The sequence below is a fragment of the Xenopus tropicalis genome, chromosome 8, assembly GCF_000004195.4.
Source record: "Xenopus tropicalis strain Nigerian chromosome 8, UCB_Xtro_10.0, whole genome shotgun sequence".
NCBI lineage: Eukaryota > Metazoa > Chordata > Amphibia > Anura > Pipidae > Xenopus > Xenopus tropicalis.
Window position 1 is genome coordinate 25373845 of NC_030684.2, and position 22140 is coordinate 25395984.

The following is a 22140-nucleotide window of genomic DNA, read 5'->3' on the forward strand; positions in this document are numbered from 1 at the left end:
TGCTGTAAGATGCCATAGACAGGCCCGGATTTGTGGCGAGGCCACAAAGGCCCGGGCCTAGGGCGGCACATACACAGGGGTGGCATGCCGCCCCGCTGCAAGCAAATTTTAACATTTTGCTCCCATACGGAGGAATGGGGAATGCGCAAGTTAGGCGCATTTGCATTTTTGCGGCGGGGGTGGGGGGGGCGTCGAATGGGGGCGGCCTTGGGGCGCCCCAAGTAGAAATCCGGCCCTGGCCATAGACAGTCACTAATTATTGGGCTGTTGTGGGCTGTTTGGGCCTCTGTGTACTCTGTCCCTCATTTCCCTTTGATCTCCTGCACTGAATGCTAAAAAAAGATACAATTACAATCAAAATTGTAATAACACAATAAACCAAGACCCCCCCAAACATGTGTTAAAATTTTAAATAACCTGCCAAATTTTGTAAATGGGAGTGATATTTTAGGGATGTGGTCACAAAAATGGGAGTGGTCAGAAAGTTTCCACCACAGCATTTCTTTTTTTTTTCAAGTGTTTAACATTTTTCCAATTTGTGTGTCCCCCTTCTACTTCCTACTGTGCCCCTCTGATACTAGCAGGGACCCCTTGGGCCCTACAGCCTTGCCATACGGAGCAGCAGTTACTAAGCTGATTAATAGCTGCCATTCCCCTATAGTGCGCATGTATGACTATGCCTGTCTCCATGGAGACGCTCCTGTGATCCGCTCTGCGCTGATGGCTGCGGCATTCTCTATCGATGTGATCGGCGCCTCCTCCTTTGGGCCTGAATGACGCGGTTGCTGCTGGGAGAGAGGTGTCATGGCGGCGCGCTGCGTAGATTCACGTGTGCTGTTCGGCGAAGCTGTCAGGGCTGTTCTGGGCAGCTGGCCGGTGCTGCAGGTGATTTGCTGCATTCAATGAACATTTTATATACGGGTATTAGTAAGCAAGCGAGTCTGTGCCTGTACATTACTTGCAAATGTCGTTTCATAGATCGCGGTGGAGAATGGATTTGGTGGGCCTCACAGCCAGGAGAAGGCGGAGTGGATGGTTGGAGCAATTGACCAGTATTTTAACTCTAATGGTACGTGAAAGGTGATCATTTATGGGCTTTTAACTAATGAACTAGTGAAGGGATGTGTAGAATGGGGGGTTGGGGGCCCCACCACAGGTTTTATTGAGGTTTGAGCATGTATGTATGTATGTTTGTATGTATGTATGTCTTTATTTATAAAGCGCTACTTATGTACGCAGCACTGTACAGTAGAATACATTAATACAAACAGGGGGTTATAAAGATAATAATAGATAAATACAAAGTACAACAATAAATACAGATAGATACAGATAAATACAGCTGCAATAAGTTAAGAGTCGAGGACACAAGAGGAAGGAGGTCCCTGCCCCGTAGAGCTTACAATCTATATGGGAGGGTAACTAACAGACACAAATAGGATGTGAGATACTCGTACTAACAGCGAATACTCTCGCTATTTATAGATTGATAGTTAAAGGGTAAATATAATACTTATTTGCCTTTCTAAGTTCGTCTTTAATTTACTGCTCTACATGCCCTGTTGTGCGCCTTGGTATTGGTGGCTTTTCTCTTTTTATTATCAGCTATTTGCAAGTTGCCTAAATGTTTGCCATGAAATGACAAATAAACACTAAATAATGACTAGAAATGCTTTGTTGCATCTACTGAACTTCTGGGCTAGGCCAGAGACTCGGCAGCCCTGTGATATTAATTACCCATGGTTTTATGTTTATACCATAGAAATATGCATCTTACGGTTTTGTTGGGCCTTATTTTGAGTGTCAGTGACATTGCACATGCTCAGTGAGCACTGGGCAGCTGTAGAGAAGCAAAGCTTAGGGGTCGAGAGAAGTCATTCTATGCAGTGTGCACTGGTTTCTAGGCTGCCATGTAATGTGAACCTGCACTAAATAATCTGCTTGTATTATGAATTGTATATTGTGTGTATACACACACACACTGCAGCGAGTCAGCAGAAAAGAAGAATGGGAGCTATTGGGGGCATCTTTGGGCAGATATAGAAGCTCAAGACATGGGGTCTAACATTTATAGCTTTAAAATTTGTTGAGCTTTTTTTCTCCTTTAGACTGCTGACTGATGTTTATATTTAGCTCACAACTCTATATAGAATACAGCTTTAAAGGACATGTAAACCCCACACACAAAAATGTAATCAGTGAACAGCCTCTTTGAAATCTTTCAATTCCTGCCACACTGGTTGTCCAGAGGTTAATAGTAAGGCTGCAACCCCCTTAATCACTTAGATTTGCTTCTCCTCCTGTAACCCACTCAGCCCCCTCCCTCAGGAATTTGCTTTGGCTGTTGGCTTGTGGGCATGCTCAGTTGTTCTAAGCTCAGATTACTTGCTGAGCAAGGACAGCATCAATGATCCCACATGGTCCTCTCCCAATAGGATACTCTAAGCTGCCAGCTATCTGATGGGAGTTATGTGCACGTAAGCTGATGGCTTGGCCTTTGCCAAATCTCATAAAACTAATGCAGCACCCTCAGGTTTCATAAATCTGCCTTTGTTTCCACAGTTGTGATTGTGCCTGTGTTAAAGGGATATTCACCTTAACATTAATGGGTTTTGTTTTTTTTTTTTGGTTGATCTCCACTCCCCTCCATGTAGCTGCACTCAGGCCAAACCTGTGACTGTTAGTGGAGTGCCTACAAAATGCAGGCTGAGACAAGCCAGGTGTGACTTTGGCCATATAGAGATTATACAGTGGTGTGAAAAACTATTTGCCCCCTTCCTGATTTCTTCTTCTTTTGCATGTTTGTCACACAAAATGTTTCTGATCATCAAACACATTTAACTATTAGTCAAAGATAACACAAGTAAACACAAAATGCAGTTTTTAAATGAGGGTTTTTATTATTTAGGGAGAAAAAAAATCCAAACCTACATGGCCATGTGTGAAAAAGTAATTGCCCCCTGAACTTAATAACTGGTTGGGCCACCCTTAGCAGCAATAACTGCAATCAAGCGTTTGCGATAACTTGCAACGAGTCTTTTACAGCGCTCTGGAGGAATTTTGGCCCACTCATCTTTGCAGAATTGTTGTAATTCAGCTTTATTTGAGGGTTTTCTAGCATGAACCGCCTTTTTAAGGTCATGCCACAACATCTCAATAGGATTCAGGTCAGGACTTTGACTAGGCCACTCCAAAGTCTTCATTTTGTTTTTCTTCAGCCATTCAGAGGTGGATTTGCTGGTGTGTTTTGGGTCATTGTCCTGCTGCAGCACCCAAGATCGCTTCAGCTTGAGTTGACGAACAGATGGCCGGACATTCTCCTTCAGGATTTTTTGGTAGACAGTAGAATTCATGGTTCCATCTATCACAGCAAGCCTGAAGCAGCAAAACAACCCCAGACCATCACACTACCACCACCATATTTTACTGTTGGTATGATGTTCTTTTTCTGAAATGCTGTGTTACTTTTACGCCAGATGTAACGGGACACGCACCTTCCAAAAAGTTCAACTTTTGTCTCGTCGGCCCACAAGGTATTTTCCCAAAAGTCTTGGCAATCATTGAGATGTTTTTTAGCAAAATTGAGACGAGCCTTAATGTTCTTTTTGCTTAAAAGTGGTTTGCGCCTTGGAAATCTGCCATGCAGGCCGTTTTTGCCCAGTCTCTTTCTTATGGTGGAGTCGTGAACACTGACCTTAATTGAGGCAAGTGAGGCCTGCAGTTCTTTAGATGTTGTCCTGGGGTCTTTTGTGGCCTCTCGGATGAGTTGTCTCTGCGCTCTTGGGGTAATTTTGGTCGGCCGGCCACTCCTGGGAAGGTTCACCACTGTTCCATGTTTTTGCCATTTGTGGATAATGGCTCTCACTGTGGTTCGCTGGAGTCCCAAAGCTTTAGAAATGGCTTTATAACCTTTACCAGACTGATAGATCTCAATTACTTTTGTTCTCATTTGTTCCTGAATTTCTTTGGATCTTGGCATGATGTCTAGCTTTTGAGGTGCTTTTGGTCTACTTCTCTGTGTCAGGTAGCTCCTATTTAAGTGATTTCTTGATTGAAACAGGTGTGGCAGTAATCAGGCCTGGGGGTGACTACAGAAATTGAACTCAGGTGTGATAAACCACAGTTAAGTTATTTTTTAACAAGGGGGGCAATCACTTTTTCACACAGGGCCATGTAGATTTGGAGTTTTTTTTCTCCCTTAATAACGTAAACCTTCATTTAAAAACTGCATTTTGTGTTCAATTATGTTATCTTTGACTAATAGTTAACGGTTTTTGATGAGCAGAAACATTTAAGTGTGACAAACATGCAAAAGAATAAGAAATCAGGAAGGGGGCAAATAGTTTTTCACACCACTGTGCATCAGCTCCTGCCCCAGTGGAGCTTACAGTCTAAGGTTCCTATCGCATTTACACACACTGGGGGCAGTTTTATCAGCAGCCAATGTACCTGCCTGTATGTTGTTGGAGTGTGGGAGGAAACCAGAGAACACTGAGGGGTTACCCAGCTTCTGCACCACTGAACATATGTAATATATGTGATTCTAGTGGCAATATATTATATCTCTCTACTGGGTTATATGTGTACCCAGTGCCCCGTCTGAGTTATGTTAAAGGAGACATATCCTATAAAAATTATGAATGTACCAGTGAATTATACTCCTCTAGATATAGAAGGAATGTGCTTAAAAAAGTTGTTTCAGACTGATTTATTGAGGAAATCCACCAAAACCCCACTAGTCCCGCCCATCTGTTCCACTTCCTGCTGGCTGAATTCTCTGGATGTGCAGGGGAGCCTGCGGGCCCTCTGTACACTGTACTGTACTGCAGCAGCTAGACTGACCTGATAGGGAACTGAAGCCGGTCTTTGCTTGTGTGACTGCAGGGCTGTGATTCGCTTTCCCCCTCCTACTGTGTTTCTAGTAGGGACTATTAGGACACGCCCACCTTTCATTTCAAACACGGAGAACCTATAGGATCTATAGGGAGCTCCAATAAAGGGGCCACTTTTACTGATAGGATTAATTTTTAGCACAAAGTGAAATCAGCACCATGTATTGTTCACAATTTAATCTTGTGAAGCTTTTAATTTAAAAAAAAAAAAAAAAACCGTAAGAAAACCATAGACCACCACCTCGGTTAATCTCAATTGTGTTCTCAAAAAACTAAAAAAAACAAAGACCAATTTCAAATTGGCTAAAAGGTCACTGTATTCATCATACTTAATGTTCATTTAATGGGCTCCTGTTACCTTAAGCGATAAGTCCAAAGCCTTTTCTGTCATTCTGTTGAGCAGCAAAAACTTTACTTGCACTATATAAATAGTTTACATTTTGTTTCCTTCAGTCACAGCCAGCAGTCAGGCACCATTTTGTGGGCACTCTGATTAAGGCAAGTTTTGTATCACCCTGAAATCTTGTGGGGGACCTTATGTCCATGTACAGGCAACACAATTATAGACTGTGAGGAGTGCAGGGAAATCTAGGAAGTGCTAAAAGTGAAAGGAAATGCCTGCCCTGCCTCTATGCCCCAGGCAATGTATGATTGACAGCTCAGATTTTCAAATGCATTTAAAAAAGGTTTGGATTTTTTAATTTAAAAAAAAAAAAAGAATTTGGGTTTCATGTTTAATTTGCAAAATATTTTTATTATCCAACTTTTTGTGTGCGGGTGACAGGTCCCTATTAAGGGGAATTACCCGCTGGAGTTTTCTTCCTGTTTGTTTGCGCCGTTGAGTACTCCTGGCTGAGCCCTTGCCTTCTCTTGCAGTGGATCTGGAGCAGTATGAAGTGGAGGACTCCATCATGGGGATGATGAATGATGAATTTGACACAATTGTGGAGGATGGGAGTCATTCTCTGGTAAATGCAGCTTCTTTTGAACATAGATTCACATGTTGTACTTGTCCCTCTCACATAGTTATTGTAGCAGTGGCTTGTGGGTACAATACCTGTTCAATTACGCCTTGTACTTTCCTAGATGTATGGGAATTATGTTTCCCTGATGGCATAGTGGTAAGGATGCAGGCCTGGACTGAGAATCAAACAAGACCCTGGCATTTCAAGTACACAGAGGCCCAAACAGCCCCCAATAGGCCCAATAAATAGCAAAATAGTGTCTATGGCATCTTACAGCAGCCCCTCTGGCATTTGCCAGAATTAACAGATTGCCAGTCTGGGCCTGTAAGAAAGCCATAGTAAGTAAGGTTAGCCTCACAGGCTCAAAATCAGAGGTCACCAAGTGATGATAGTTGAAAAGGAAATTCAAAAATTAGATTGGCTGATGACCTACTTCCCCCTGCCCCCACTTCTTGTATATGGGAATCATTGATTTAATCATTTATATACCAGTGCCTGGCCCACCCATCTCTAACACTAGAGAAGGGGCAGAAACAATCTATACAAGTTAGTGCCAGAGGAGTTAGAGATGGTTGGGGGGGGGGATAATGGGCAGGATAGTGGGGGGGGGGGGGGGGGGGGGGGGTAATGGGCAGAGAGGGTCTTGCCTATATTTAGGCCCTCTTGCAACTAGCCAAATTACTGTCCTGGACCTGTGGGTTTTGGGCCAGCCCGTGTGCCTATATTCTGCTGTCCAGCCTATTGAATCAATGCAGTGGTGGTGGATAGATGGAATAAGATGACTGTTTGCATTCCTTTGTTATAAGCCACAGTTGGTTGCATTGACTGATGAGGCCTCAGGGAGAAGGGTGCATGTTACCTCCTGTGGAGGCTCAAAGCACTGGAGATCCCAGGGCAGGGGTCCCAGCCTAGTGGCCAACTCATAATTACATATTCTAGGTGCTTACAGACGTTAGGCTTTCCCAGAGACCAGAGAATGTTGTGCTTATGGTATGGCTAGGTGCTGTAGGAGGCTCCCTAACATGCCAGGCCTGGGGGCATTTATTTCCCTTTTTTATACTCCCACTTTGCAGGTGGCCCAGCAGCTGTGTCTGTTGTACTCCCAGTGCTGGCAGGGAGACACCGCAGCGGTGCAAGAGAAAATCACGCAACTGGCCCAAAAAAAGTACGACGTCAAAGCCAAGGTGCAAGAGGTGACGCCCAGTGATGATGATGATGATGAAGAAAGCAGTGATGATAAAGAGGAGGTAAATCTGTCTTTACGGTACAGAGCCACAAGGATAACCCTGTATATGCAATAGATCTCTTGATGTCACTTAGATGGGGGTTTCTTGCCAGCCGATCCTAATGATAGAAAGGTCCCCCATGGGTACAACTAAGCATGGTATTGCTGCCTACTGTAGTCATGTCAATGGGCCACTACTTTCTCCTGCAGAAGTGTAGTACAGGGTAATATCAACGCTGACCCAGCTTTATTAGACATCTATAAGCTGTTAGAATACCTAGGGCAGTAATCCCCAACCAGTGGCTCAGGAGCAACATGTTGCTCACCAACCCCTTGGATGTTGCTCTCAGTGCCCCCAAACCAGATAATTATTTTGGAATTCCTGACTTTGTGGCAAGTTTTGGTTGAATAAAAAGATTTACTACCAAATAAACCCTCCTGTAAGCTGATAGTGTGCATAGAGACTCCCTAATAGCCAATCTTAGCCCTTATTTGACTCCTCCATGAATTTTTATGGTGCTTGTGTTGCTCTCCAAGTCTTTTTACATTTGACTGTGGCTCACAAGTAAAAAAGGTTGGGGAGCCCTGACCTAGGGAATTGTTCCTGCTGCAGCTATATCTGTAAAGCTATATCTGTCAAACAAAACCATAGGTATAGGTATGGGGGCCTGACCATAAAAGGGGCATTATACTAACCATTAAACTAACCAGTTAAAGACCAAACTATGTATTATTTTCTGTATAAAACATAGGTACTTGTCTGACATGCTTTGTTCAGTTTGACCACTGGAGGGCACTCACATAAAAACAATCATGGCTGCTGACATTGATATGAATTAACCCTAACATGCAGAGAAATAAATGACAAGAGTAGAATATCCTGTTCTTTGCAGTCTGTATGTGACAACTGATTCAAAAGTGTCACAACCAGGTCTGGACTGGGATTCAAAAATGGGCCCTGTCATTCCAAGTACTCAGAGACCCAAACAGCCCGACACCTGCCCAATAAATAGTGACTGTCTGTGGCATCTTAGAGCAGCGCCTCTAGTATTTGCCAGTCTGGGCCTGGTCATAACTGTAACTGTGTAGGGGAAAAGTTGTTTTTATTGAAATTCCATCCTTTCATACAGGCCATGGATTGTGAGAACACTCCAAGTTCCTCATATGCAGCCAGTGCGTCAGGGACTCTCGGGCCCAGCCCAGCTCCTAAGAAGGAGGAAGAAGCAGAGGACGATGGCTGGACAGTGGTGTGCCGGAAAAAGAAATGATCTGCTAAGGGGTTTTTAACAGATTCCCAGAAAGACTGGTGCTGCCGCTCTGCCACCTAGTGGACAACTTCAAAACAAAGGTGCCTTTGACTTCATGGAGGCTGGGTTTACAGCAAAGTGGCTGTTCCCTATCACAAACAAGGGAAATGTTAGGAGACTGTTGCGCACCACCTTTTTTTGTCCTCATGTGCTAATGTAAATATATTATTTTATTGCTGGACTTCAAGGGTGTCTTCCAGTCTCCTGGGCTATGCAGAGGGGGCTGCTACAGTTTGCACAAGCGCATACAAAAGGGGTTCTATGCTTCAGAGACTTGGGTGCCTATGATGAGTGAAAAAAACATTAATGTGTGGCTTTTAATTGTGAATAATAGTATTTGTATTCTCTCTCTAAAGAACAAACAAAAAATAATTCTTACAAATGATTCTGTTTTGCATTACTTGTACTACTGACCCTCCCCCCCCCCCCAAGTGAATCTACTGTGCCTCAAGTCCATAACAGTATACAGTAATTTATAGTCTTCTATACTTTATGTATATTGTGTTAAAGGAGACATATCCTATAAAAATTAAGAATGTACCAGAGAATTATACTCCTCTACATATAGAAGGATTGTGCTTAAAAATGTTGTATTTCAGACTGATTTATTGAGAAATTACACCAAAACTCTACTAGTCCCGCCCATCTGTTCCACTTCCTGCTGGCTGAATTCTCTGGATGAGCTGGGGAGCCGGCGGCCCTCCATACACTGCACTATAAGATAAGAACCAATCAGCAGCTAGGCTGACCTAATAGGGAACTGAAGCCTGTCTGTGCTTGTGTGACTGCAGGGCTGTGATTGGCTCTCCCCCTCCTACTGTGCTTCTGGCAGGGACCGTTAGGACACGCCCACTCTCCATTTCAGACTCAGACAGAGAAGCGATAGGATCTATAGGGAGCTCCAATAAAGGGGCCATTGTTACAGATAGGATTAATGTTTAGCCCAAAGGGAAACCAGCACCGTATATTATTCATAATTGCCTACAAAATTAGGGTTTTCCCATTTATCCAATATGTCTCCTTTAAGGGTGAAAATGACGGATCAGGAGCTCCCCTCCTGGCCATAGCTGGTAACTGAATTTTAATGCTCCTTGATGTCATGCTGGCACCATTAGGACTAGAGTATTCTTTAAAAGGGAAACTTCCACTTCAGTTACAAACTTTAACATCTCTCACATACCTGGCAGTGCAATCCTAGCATTCACTAAGAAGATTCCATGCTTGCTGTCCATCTGTTCTCAAGAAAATCACATACTGATAAGTGTTACTATTGATCTGTGGTAAGGAATTAGAGACCATCCTGAAAGTATATTCTGTATTTGGCTTCTCTAAAGGAGAAGTAAACCTTAAAAATTACTGTAAAAATAACCGTAGAAGTGATTTTCTAATTTTCTGCAATTTACATTCATTATTTGTTCTTGTTTTTCAGTTTTAAAGCTATTTAATTTTTTATTACCTGCCAATATAATGAAATTTGTAAGCACCACCTGCTGGCTAGTTCCTGTAACTGTACAGTCAAGAGACGCGTTCATAAAGAAAACAGAGAAGGGTTTTGATGTTGCTCTGCGTAGGAAAGAGATCAGAAGCCTCAGATGCCCTCTCCAGCCTCATTTTTGAGCAGAACAACATCAGAACACTTCTCTTCATTCTGAATGTGTCTTTCTTTGACTGTACAGTTACAGGAACTGACCAGCAGCTGGCGCTGTTGTTGCAAAATTCATTATATTGGCAGTTAGTTCAAAAAATTTTTTTTATTAAAACTGTGAAACTGAAAAAAATAATAAATCTAAATTGCAAAATGAGAAAACCAATTTTATGTTTTTTAAGTCACACAATTATTATCCTTTAATAATGAATCAGTAGGTCACCTAAATGTATTTGTACTACTCACCGCAGATTAAAATGAATATGTTCAGGAGGCCTTACAGTGAAAGTGAATGTGATATCAGGAAGCCAGAGATGCAATTACAATACTCTGTATAAGTTTAAAGGGGAAGTTCACCTTTCTGGTAATGTTATAGAATGGCCTATTAGCAACTTTTTAAACTGGTTTTAGAAAAGGCAAGCATTTTCTTGAATGTGCAAGATGATGGCAGTGGCACCAAAGGATTTCTGATATGAATAGGTGCAGGAGCCGGTGACTTTCTTCCTTTCAGTACAAATCAGACATTGAGCGCTCATAACAAATTACACAAAGGACCACAAAGGGGTGAAGTAAACAGACTATATTGAACAGCACAGAGCAGGGCCAGGCATATCACATGAACTTCCCCAGTGGCCTGCCACTATCATGCCTAAACCCGCACACACTGGAAGTGACGAGAGAAGAGCCAAATTTCAGGGGTGGAGACTGGTATAACCAACCGAGTCTGATTGCTGTGCAGCCACCAGTCAGATATGGAAAGTGTTTGTAAGTGCAGTGGGTTCTTGGTGCACTTCCGGGTCTGAATTATTGCTCTCTTGGTTCCAGTATTGGCAGTGTTTACCCCCACCCCCCAAAGCCACCATGAGATTGTTAGTGGCAGGGTTGGGTACAAAAAGCATACAAAGTGCGGCAAAGGAGAGGCTACGCACACAGTACACTTCCACAGGAACAGGAAATACACAGGGCAACAGAAATGGTTTGCAGTGCCACCTAGAGGATTTCTTCTTTTAAATCATGGCTTTGTGACTAAAAAAATTCCCAACATATTAAATATCTCTGATGCTATGGCACATTTGTTTTCCAGGTATGGCACTCATTTCCCTGCCCTTAATGTGGCACAATTACCCTGTACAAAGGAATGGGTATCCTCAGTCCCTCAAAAAATTGTTGAACTATAACTTCCACCACATCCCAGTTGCTGGGAAGCCACTGGCAGTTGTAGTTGAACATCCAAAGGGCTGAAGGCCTATACCCAGGACCTCACATGCACACACTGACAGGCAGGCAAGGGGAAGGCAAGCTCAGATTTGGCAATGGGCGTATTGGTCAGCGTTGAACAATGGAGAGTCGGAAAAGGGAACACAAGCAGCAGAAAACAAAACTCAAAATAAAAAAAAGGTTTGCTAAATATTAATAAAATAATTATAATACATACGATATAAAAAAAAAAAAAAAAGAGAAAGTGCCGGTGTTGGTGTTGCGTAAAAGGAGTGCAGGAGGCTGTCGGAAAGAGGTGGTAATGATTCCAGCCAATGGGTGCCCCCCTACAGAACCAGCGTGGATAGTCCAGCGCACAGGCTCCACCCATGATCCACAATGGGCCATTCTTTGTATCCTGATGCTGATTAGTGAAAAAGGCAACACTCAGGTTAGAATGGCTGAATCCAGTCCTCCGTGCAGGCGTGTCTTAGAACATGGAAGTACTATGGGTGAGTCCAGCCCTCCCCAAGTGGGGTAGTGATGATAAAAGTCCAGCCCCCACAATTGATACAGTCCCCCATGGAAGATAAATGGATTAGACCCAAACACAAGCTCCTTATATTTCTTGTTAAGGAGTCACTATAGATTGGTTCTCAAGTGTTTCCTAAAGGGCTTTCAAATACCTCGGACTCCTCCTCAGTTTCCAACAAAAGTATTTTGGGGTGGCAGTCTTCCCCCCGTCCTGCCCGGGACAAAGCGCTCACCCAGCGACTTTGCAGCTCCTCTGTCTCAGGGCTGAAGTAAAAACTGAGCTGACTCTGGCTGATTTTGAAGACGTGTCTGCGGTCAGAGCGCTCACCTGGTTCTGTAGGACTCACCTCAAATCCAATGAGGGGAATACTGCGCTGAGCCTTTACATCCTACAGCAAAGGAATGGCACAACATTTACTTACAGATTAATCAAGTGCTTCCATGTCCATAGCATTTGAGCTATTTAATGGGCCACTATACCTTCCCTGAAAACTCCCTGCGTAAGTGATCTACATCTAATTTTGGGACTGCTACTACAGGTGATTGGAGTAGGGGGGTTAAATCAGGGTAAATGCAAGTGAGTTGGCGTGCCAAAATCTGGGCCGTATCTACCATATATGCATCCGTGGGCTTGTGCCTAGGTCGGCAGCTTTAGGGGGGTGGCCCATAGGTGCCAATATGATAAATAAAAAATTTTTTTAAAATAAAAAAAATTCCCCCAAGCCTGTGCCAGATACTATAGGCTAAATCTAATGGCAGAGCTGGGTTTGGAGGGGGGTACCATTTTCCCAGTTATCGGTGCATGTGCAGGACAGATGGGCACTCTGTGGGAGTGGGGTCAGGCAATTAGCCATAAATACAGACCTGCTCACTATAGACTCCCACTGGAATGCTCTACTGACTGACTAGGAATAAAGTTAAAGGACTGCTCTAATAAGCCCTAAGGCGGAAATACGCTGCGTTATTTACTATTTCGCACTATTAGCACCATGGAAACGGGGGATTTGCTACGTCACCAGTACTAGGCTGAAAAACGCCTTAGTCAGGGGCTGTGTGGTGTTTTTAGGCCGAGAAAAAATGCAGCGGAAAAACGCCACGTGTGGCATCAGCCTAAACGTATGTGGCTACACAGACCCCTACACATAAAAGAAAGAAGAGTTCAATTGCATTTTCATCAAGTGACAGTGAGGCACTTGCACTGGGTACTCACCTGAGGAGCGCCATAGATGTATAGCACCAAAGGCTCGTTCTGAGGGATGACAAACCAAGCTTTGTGCCAGCTCTTGGCACCTTTCTCCATGTAATGCATGTAACTACACATAACACTGTGTTCTGCCACCACCGAGGCCTGTTTCTGGGGATCACACATTGAATGCATTTAGTCTGATGTACACCTGACACAGTATAGGAATCTTGCGCTATTCAGTCTAGGTATGGCCGTGCCTGTCTTAAAAGCAGCTATTTATCAGCACGCAGTACCCCACATTTAAAATAGACACTTGACTGACACCCTTTAAGTGCCAGTGATAAACACTAACTGCTGTGCAAGCTGGCGCCATGTACAGACTGGGCAGTGAAAAGATGCCTGACATACCTCTAGTATGGATTTCCTGCGCTGTGGCGTGTGAGCGTTGTATACTGGGCTGGCCAAAGACCCACGTAGAGCACCATAACAGTCCACACAGACTCGATTTGTGCGGTTATTATCGTAAACAAGCCTGGCACGAAACTCAGAGCACTTTCCGCATACCACCTGGAGTAAGGAAATAAGTACTGAGATTAAAAATAGGCCCTAACATTTCAAGTACACAGAGGCCCAAACAGCTCCCCCAGGCCCTCTGACAGATTGCCTGTCTGGGCCTGAAATAGTGATTGGTGACAGTAAAAGAAGATGCAATAAAACTGGGCACTCACATGGCCGCAAGCCTTGCAGTGGTGTCTCCTTTTGGTAATGGAGTTAAATGGTTCCTGGCATTTCATGCACATGGTCACTTCCTTTTCTCGGATGGGGGTTGGTGCTCGTTTTCCCAGGTCTGTGTTCTGTGTGACAGACGTTTCATTAGGAACTGTTGCTGTGTTACCTCAATAACTTAATAAGTGCTGTTGCAGGTAGAATAAGACAATCTAATTCCCAAAACCCTCCTGACCCCTTCCTGCTCCCCTTCTATACCCAAACCCAAACCCACTCCCTTTATTCTTCTTATTCTACCTGCAAGAACACGATACTAACTATCCTGACAGCATTTGCCAGCCAAGTGTTTATATTCTTGCACTCCTGGATCTGACTCATGAAACAATATCGCAAGCCAGTTGATTAACAGACCAAGAGGAAACTTGACTCCTGTAACATTGTTTTCAGAGTCAGACCCAGATATGTTCTTTCGCTGTGGCCAGAGGATGGCCTCTAAATGTACCGGAGAGTTTGGTGGCGTCTCCTCATCCTCACGAATGGACGTGCAGAGCAGTTTGCATGACTCCATTGCCTGTTCATGCCGATTTATTGTAGCCTCAATAGCCTGTAAAGGCAAAGCAAGACAAAAGGCAGCTATGATTGTGTTGTTTAAACCATGACAAATGAAAGTAGAATATAAACAAAAAATAATATGACTATTCTTGGATAGATGCTGTATTAATGTTGTATATGCTGCACTGTACCAGCCCAGAGGGCCAGCAATCATGATCCAGACCTTTAGGGTTTTAGCATTTCAAGCCTATTTATTTGTTGCGCTTAAGTTCTTCTTTAATATAGACTTTTCCCCATCTTGTCCTAGCTAAATGAGTAAGGAACATTCCCCAAGTTTAAATTCCAGGAATGAACTTAAATGAAATAAATCTCATGAGAAAGCAGTAAGCGATGTGCTCATACTTTGTGTTTTCAGAAGAGAAGTAATTAATATATATATATATATATATATATATATATATAATATGCAAGACTCATGAGTAAAAGTAATGTATACATATGTAAGATTCTTGTAATATATATATTGTGAGTTCTTATAATTTATTAATCAATAATGAAACCTTTGACTCTAGTAGAGGAAACAGTCAATTAGTAATTAGCTTAGCACCTGGTTGTCTGATCCAAACAACAGGAGTTTCCTAATTTGGAAAACAAAGGTACTGGTCTGGGAAAGGTGCTGTCCCACCTAAACTCTAATTAACATTAACAAAGGGTCAAGGACACTGGAGCCAGCTGAATGGATCCCTGGTGATATGCTTAATCAGTTAAGGTCCCCATACACTATAAGATCTGCTCGCTTGGCGATGTCGCCAAGCGAGCGGATCTTTACCCGATATCCCCACCTACGGGTGGGCGATATCGGGTAGCAAGTTGCTTTAAAAAAAAAATAATTACAGTTGCGGCCATGGGGCAGTCGGTTCGGGGACCGCATCAACGAGCCGATGCGGTCCCCGATCCGACTGGATTTTCTAACCTGGCCGATCGATATCTGGCCAATTTCAGGCCAGATATTGGTCGGCCAGGCCGCTCGTTTCTGCCCATACACGGGCCGATTAGCTGCCGAATCGGTCCAAGGGACCCATATCGGCAGCTTCTATCGGCCCGTGTATGGGCAGAAACGAGCGGGAAGGACAGTCTTGCTGGAGACGCAGACATGAAGACTGAAATACCCATAATGGCGGACGGATGACTTCCTGTAACTGACTGGTATGTGCTAGCACAGGTAGACACAGGGCCAGGAGAGGAGTGACCACCGTACCAAATCAGAGGGAATCCTGACATCACAGACCAGGCACCTTATCAAACCAAAGGAGAGGTATCCTTAGGCTGTGTAATCCTCTAGGGTTAAGGTTTCATAGAGTGTGTTTATATGGTGTGGTGTGGGATATTATTATTATATAGGTGGTTGGGCCTCTGGGTTTCATTTTAGTGTGTTTAGTTAAGTTTTGTATATTTGTAGTGTATTGTAGTATATTTGTTTTGTATGACCTTTCTGTGTATATGGTAGTCTCTTGTTTTATCTACTTTATGGTTTATGTAAATATTTGTTTACAAACAATATTAAGTAGATTAAGTGTATAGTAGGCGTTAAAAACAAAAAAGGCGTTTGAAACTTAAAAGGCACTATACAAGGGATTGCACTCGGGAGACTGTAAGTACCCAGTGGCAATATGAGTTGCAGTATGATTGCTGGTGTTACTCAGTGTGCATCTTGCCGCATGTATGTGGTCCTGGAGCAGCAGTTCCATGCAGCATTTACTTGTGAGAGATGCAGGTGGGTTTTCCTCTTGGAATCTGAGGTGCAGAATCTAAGAGGGGAACTGGCAGCACTGAGGGCAGCTGCAAACATGGGGGAGAACAGGAGGCTCACTGAGCAACCACTGGCAGGGGCCGGTGTAGTGGGGGGTGGAGAAGGGACAGTGGAGGTTAATGAGGGAGACAAATTTGTAACAGTTAAGAGGGGAAGTAGGGGACACAAGGGTAGGGGGGCTGGTTCACAGCTTGTACAATCCAACAGATTTGCCGCTTTAGGTGAAGATGCTGGGGAAGACAGCTCTGAGCTAGCATGTATGGAGCGGGCTGACTCTCAGAGCACCCTGGGAGCCGGCACCTCTAATACAGGTGGGGGGAGTAGTGCTAGGAAGGGAAGGCAGGCTATAGTTGTAGGGGATTCAATTATTAGAAAGGTGGATAGGGTAATTTGTCGCAAAGACCCTACATGCCGAACTGTGTGTTGCTTGCCTGGTGCTAGGGTTCGGCATGTGGTGGAACGAGTGGACAAATTGTTGGGAGGGGCTGGGGAAGACCCGGCGGTCTTGGTACACATAGGTACCAATGACAAAGTTAGAGGAGGGGGGGAAGTCCTCAAGAACGATTTTAAAAAGCTAGGTGCGAAGTTGAGGGCGAGGACTTCCAAGGTAATTTTCTCAGAGATATTACCTGTGCCACGAGCAACATTAAGAAGGCAGCGGGAGCTTAGGGAGATTAATGCGTGGCTGAGAGATTGGTGTAGGGAGGAGGGCTTTGGGTTTCTCCAGAACTGGGCTGATTTCTCAGTCGGCTACAGGCTCTTTGCCAGGGATGGGCTGCACCTCAATGATGATGGGGCAGCTGCTTTGGGGGAAAAGATGGCTAGCGGGTTGGAGGAGATTTTAAACTAGGAGTGGGGGGGGGAGGGTGCAGAGGGAAATTCTGTGGTAGACAGGATAGATGAGGTAGTGGGCATAGTAAGGGAAAATGGGGGAGGAGACTTGCTTCGGGATACTGATAATGGCAGGGAGGCCCATAAGTTGTTTACACGTCATTCTCACGCCGGAACCAGTATTAAATGTATGTTTACCAATGCAAGGAGTCTGACTGGTAAAATGGGAGAGCTGGAGGTACTGGCGTTGGAGCGGAAATATGATGTGATTGGAGTTGCTGAAACTTGGTTGAATGAGTCTCATGACTGGGCAGTTAATATTGGGGGGTATACATTGTTTCGGAGGGACAGGGGCAATAGAAAAGGAGGAGGAGTGTGTCTGTTCATTAAGCAGGAATTAAAAGCAAATATTAGGGAGGAAGTGATGGGGTTAACAGAGGGAGCTGAATCCTTATGGGTTGAGCTTCTCACAGATAGTAAGGAATCTACCAAACTAATTGTAGGGGTATGCTATAGACCCCCTAATGTAAGTGAGGAGGAGGAGGCCCAGCTCCTGTTGCAAATAGAAAAGGCTGCTAGTTTGGGGCAAGTGATAATAATGGGGGATTTTAATTACCCTGATATTGACTGGAGCAATAGTACTGCCAGGACAGTAAATGGGAACAAGTTTATAAACTTGCTGCATGACAACTTTATGTCACAGGTTGTTGAGGAGCCAACCAGGAACCATGCTATACTAGATCTAGTGATCTCTAATGACCCAGAACGTATAGCAAATGTGCAAGTGGTTGAACCCCTGGGTAATAGTGACCATAATGTTATTTCATTTAATGTTTGGTGCAGGAAACAAATTTACACAGGGGCAACAAAGACAATGAATTTTAGGAAGGCAAATTTTAGCTCCTTAAGGGCAGCGCTTCAGGGCATAGATTGGGGCATTATGTTTTCTGATAAAAATACAGAGCAGAAATGGTTGTCATTTAAAATTATATTAAATCATTACTGTTCTCAATTTATTCCATTAATAAGAAAAAGTAGAAGTGTTAAGAATCACCCTATGTGGCTTAACTCTGAGGTAAAGAAGTTAATAGGGAGAAAAAGGAAAGCTTTTAAGAAATATAAGTCAGAGGGGACAGTAGCTGCGTTTAATGATTATAAACACTATAACAAGTGTTATAAAACAGCAATCCGGAAGGCAAAGATAGAAAATGAGGAGCGCATCGCGGCCGAGGCCAAGACTAACCCCAAAAAGTTTTTTAAGTATATTAATAGTAAAAAGATGCAGGTTGAGGGTGTGGCCCCATTGAGTTATAATAACAATATGGTTACAGCGGATACAGAAAAGGCAGATGTGCTTAACCAGTTCTTTTCTTCTGTGTATACAGTAGAGGAGCCAGTGGGCCAAGTCCCACCCAATAGCTTCACTGTTGCCTCAGCTCCAACTACACAGTGGTTGGCACAGGATATGGTGCTTAAAGGGTTACACACGATAAATGTAAACAAGGCACCTGGGCCAGATGGAATACACCCTCGGGTACTGAGAGAGCTAGGGGCAGAATTGCAGTGGCCCTTGTTTCTGATATTCTCAGACTCTCTTTCATCAGGTATGGTACCTAGGGATTGGAAGAAGGCGAATGTCATTCCCATATTTAAAAAGGGAGTAAGATCTCAGCCTGGCAATTATAGGCCTGTAAGTTTGACATCCGTGGTGGGCAAGTTATTTGAAGGCTTGTTAAGGGATCACATACAAAATTATGTAGTGGAGAATGGCATTATGAGCAGTAATCAGCATGGCTTTATGAAGGACAGGTCATGTCAGACCAATTTAATTGCTTTTTATGATGAGGTAAGTAAGAAGCTGGACAGTGGGGATGCAGTAGATATCATCTATTTGGATTTTGCCAAAGCATTTGATACCGTTCCCCACAAACGACTGCTTTCTAAGCTAAGGTCTATTGGTCTTAGTGAAGCCGTTTGCACATGGATAGAAAACTGGCTACAGGATCGGGTACAGAGGGTGGTTGTTAATGGTACATTCTCTACTTGGAATAAGGTCCTCAGTGGGGTCCCTCAGGGTTCTGTACTGGGTCCACTTTTGTTTAATTTGTTCATAAATGACTTAGGGGAGGGTATTATGAGTAATGTATCAGTGTTTGCAGATGACACAAAACTCTGCAGACCAGTCAATTCTATCCAGGATGTGACATCCCTGCAGCAGGATCTTGACCAACTGGCAATCTGGGCAGCTAAGTGGCAGATGAGATTTAATGTGGATAAATGTAAGGTCATGCACCTGGGATGTAAAAACATGCAAGCCCCGTATACCCTTAATGGGACTGCACTAGGCAAATCCATAATGGAGAAGGACCTTGGAGTCCTTGTAGATAATAAACTTGGCTGTAGCAAGCAATGCCAGGCAGCAGCTGCAAGGGCAAACAAGGTTTTGAGCTGTATTAAAAGGGGTATAGATTCACGGGAGGAGGGGGTTATTCTTCCCCTTTACAGAGCGCTGGTAAGGCCCCATCTAGAATATGCTGTTCAGTTTTGGTCTCCAGTGCTCAAACGGGACATTACTGAGTTAGAGAGGGTCCAGAGAAGGGCAACTAAGCTGGTAAAGGGTATGGAAAGTCTCAGTTATGAAGAAAGACTGGCCAAGTTGGGGCTGTTTACACTGGAGAAGAGGCGCTTAAGAGGTGACATGATAACTATGTATAAATATATAAAGGGATCATATAATAACCTTTCTAATGTTTTATTTACCAGTAGGTCCTTCCAACGGACACGAGGGCACCCACTCCGTTTAGAAGAAGGGAGGTTCCATTTAAACATTCGGAAAGGATTTTTTACAGTGAGAGCTGTGAAGTTCTGGAATTCCCTCCCCGAATCAGTCGTGCTGGCTGATACATTATATAACTTTAAGAAGGGGCTGGATGGATTCTTAGCAAGTGAGGGAATACAGGGTTATGGGAGATAGCTCTTAGTACTAGTTGATCCAGGGACTGGTCCGATTGCCATCTTGGAGTCAGGAAGGAATTTTTTCCCCTCTGCGGCAAATTAGAGAGGCTTCAGATGGGGGTTTTTTGCCTTCCTCTGGATCAACTAGTAGTTAGGCAGGTTATATATAGGCATTATGGTTGAACTTGATGGACGTATGTCTTTTTTCAACCCAACTTACTATGTTACTATGTTACTATGTAATATAAAATCATTTTTTTCCATTTATTTTTTTCCATTTATTGTTGTGATCTAGTGATCTCTTTGCCACACTATACTGTAGAACTTTGGTTATTTTTTATAATCCTGCACATATATGAACCATGAATATCCTTATAAAGAACACTTATTCATGTCATTTCTGTCACATGAAACGTGTAGTATAATAAATAATATACACCCTGTTGTAAAATATGAGGATATTAGAAATCACAAATTCCATGGCCTGTATAAAAACACTTGGCATTTGGCTTTGTCCCTTTATATGGCCATGGAACGCCTTAGTGACTTATTATATCCTTATATTTCACAAAGGGGCTACATTGTCAGTGTCTGAGTGTGGATGAAGGTGATACTGACCTGGATCCAGTCTTTCTTCTCTTCTTCTGTTCTGCAAGCCAAAAGAACAAAAAGAATTGACTCAATACAGATTCACACAATCCAGTACGCATTCAATATGGAGCCAATTATAGTTAATAATACTCAATACAGATTCACACAATCCAGTATGCATTCAATATGGAGCCAATTATAGTTAGATGTGATAATGAGCCCAAGCTCACACTGAACAGTTATACCAGGCCCAAAGGTGGATACAGAAGTAGGCATGACATGAGATTATTTTGGGCAAAAGGGTTAATTAGGCTGTCACAAGTAATTACCACCTTTGTACCGCTATAAGAAGCACTTGTCTCTTTCTTCTGATTCACGTTTACACATAGTAGCACTTATTAGCGCACAGAAATGTTATTAAGCAAGACAAAGAGTAAATATACTGCTGTGCCCTATTTATAGGCCCGGACTGGGATTTAAAATAGGCCCTGGCATTTAAAATACACAGAGGCCCAAACAGCCCCCACGGGCCCACTAAATAGTCTGTGGCATCTTACAGCAGCCCCTCTGGCATTTGCCAGATCCAACAGAGTGCCAGTCTGGGCCTGCCTATGTATCACTGTGCAATAATGAACACAACATTTAATTTAACAGTTTGGCTGCATGTGCACTGCTGAGACTGCAGAAAATATTGCACAAAATCAGCTTGCCTTCAAACTTCAGCATGGTGTGTGTGCCAGCAGGTATGTGACTGGAGGGTAATTTATAGAACAACAGAAAGGAAGAAGATGGCACATTCATGGACCAGGGAGGAGTTAAAGACTTCCTTTTATGTTAGTGACTTCCAACAGAAACACATGTTCTCCAGCTGCGCTCTACATTCCTGCACACAACCAGGCTCCAGGGCCAAAACATTCCCCCTTTGCCTTGCCTGCTGTTGAAGGCGTTGATACAAAAGTGTAAGCATTCAAAGAGAAAGACCTACCCCATTCAACCACTGAATAGTTTGCTCAGAGTTGGACTGTATCCACCTGCAGGCCTCTAGAGGAGCTGCAACTGTCTGCCTGCAACTGCTTCTACTCTTATACCCTGCCCTGTGTGTCTCACAGGATAAGTACCTGGCCTGTAGCTCCAGTGACCTCTGTTTTCCAGACACCCGGAATGTCCGTGTCAGGTTAGGGCTGCTGCTGTGCTTCAGCTGTGGAGAGACAGAATGTTACACACAAACAATATATAGTTTTCTTAGAGGAGAAGGGTGGGCCCTTCAACGTACTAGGCCAGGCATCCTCACACTAAGGCCTGCGGTCCGGATCTGGCCTCGCTGTATCCTCACCCCTGGCAGGGGGGAGCTGGGAGAGGGTGGACGGATCAGGGAGTGGGAGGACGCAGTGGAGAGCTGAGAGAGAGAGGACAGAGCGGGTGGATGCAGGGGGGAGCTGAGAGAGAGAGGACAGAGCGGGAGGATGCAGGGGGGAGCTGAGAGAGAGAGGACAGAGCGGGAGGATGCAGTGGAGAGCTGAGAGAGAGAGGACAGAGCGGGAGGATGCAGGGGGGAGCTGGGAGAGAGAGGATGGAGCAGGGAGTGGGAGGACACAGCGGGGAGCTGAGAGAGAGAGAGAGAGGACGGAGCGGGAGGATGCAGGGGGGGAGCTGGGAGAGAGAGGATGGAGCAGGGAGTGGGAGGACACAGCGGGGAGCTGAGAGAGAGAGAGAGGACGGAGCGG

The 22140-nt window shown here is 44.0% G+C and overlaps 2 protein-coding genes across 5 annotated transcripts in view; one reads left to right on the forward strand and one right to left on the reverse strand.

Moving 5' to 3' along the window:
* The first annotated feature begins 548 nt into the window (after positions 1–548).
* On the forward strand, positions 549–8774 carry tsr2 (TSR2, 20S rRNA accumulation, homolog). Of its 2 annotated transcripts, XM_002939592.5 has the most exons (5): positions 561–885; positions 979–1069; positions 5769–5860; positions 6931–7104; positions 8213–8774. In XM_002939592.5, the coding sequence occupies exons 1-5, from the start codon at positions 805–807 to the stop codon at positions 8348–8350; spliced, it is 576 nt and encodes a 191-aa protein (XP_002939638.1). In that variant the 5' UTR covers positions 561–804; the 3' UTR covers positions 8351–8774. The 2 variants fall into 2 exon arrangements, with proteins under 2 accessions (XP_017952394.1, XP_002939638.1); XM_018096905.2 differs by lacking the exon at positions 979–1069 and having other exon boundaries at positions 549–885.
* Positions 8775–10599: 1825 nt separating this feature from the next.
* Positions 10600–22140, reverse strand: part of fgd1 (FYVE, RhoGEF and PH domain containing 1) — a 99824-nt gene continuing 88283 nt past the window's right edge. For all 3 annotated transcript variants that reach the window (XM_004914189.4, XM_002939598.5, XM_012961798.3), the window contains exons 12-18: positions 21535–21614; positions 20444–20474; positions 14180–14281; positions 13680–13805; positions 13360–13518; positions 12976–13119; positions 10600–12154 (exon numbers count right to left, since the gene is read on the reverse strand). In XM_004914189.4, coding sequence (XP_004914246.1) covers positions 11888–12154; positions 12976–13119; positions 13360–13518; positions 13680–13805; positions 14180–14281; positions 20444–20474; positions 21535–21614 — 909 coding nt within the window. In that variant the 3' untranslated portion in view covers positions 10600–11887. The remainder of the gene's footprint in view (positions 12155–12975; positions 13120–13359; positions 13519–13679; positions 13806–14179; positions 14282–20443; positions 20475–21534; positions 21615–22140) is intronic.

Bases quoted from the DNA above. Each gene is read 5' to 3' on its own strand.
- tsr2 (XM_002939592.5), top strand. From the start codon at position 805: ATGGCGGCGCGCTGCGTAGATTCACGTGTGCTGTTCGGCGAAGCTGTC. The intron at 1,070-5,768 runs GTACGTGAAAGG...CTTCTCTTGCAG, and splicing joins CCAGTATTTTAACTCTAATG to TGGATCTGGAGCAGTATGAA. The intron at 5,861-6,930 runs GTAAATGCAGCT...CCCACTTTGCAG, and splicing joins AGGATGGGAGTCATTCTCTG to GTGGCCCAGCAGCTGTGTCT.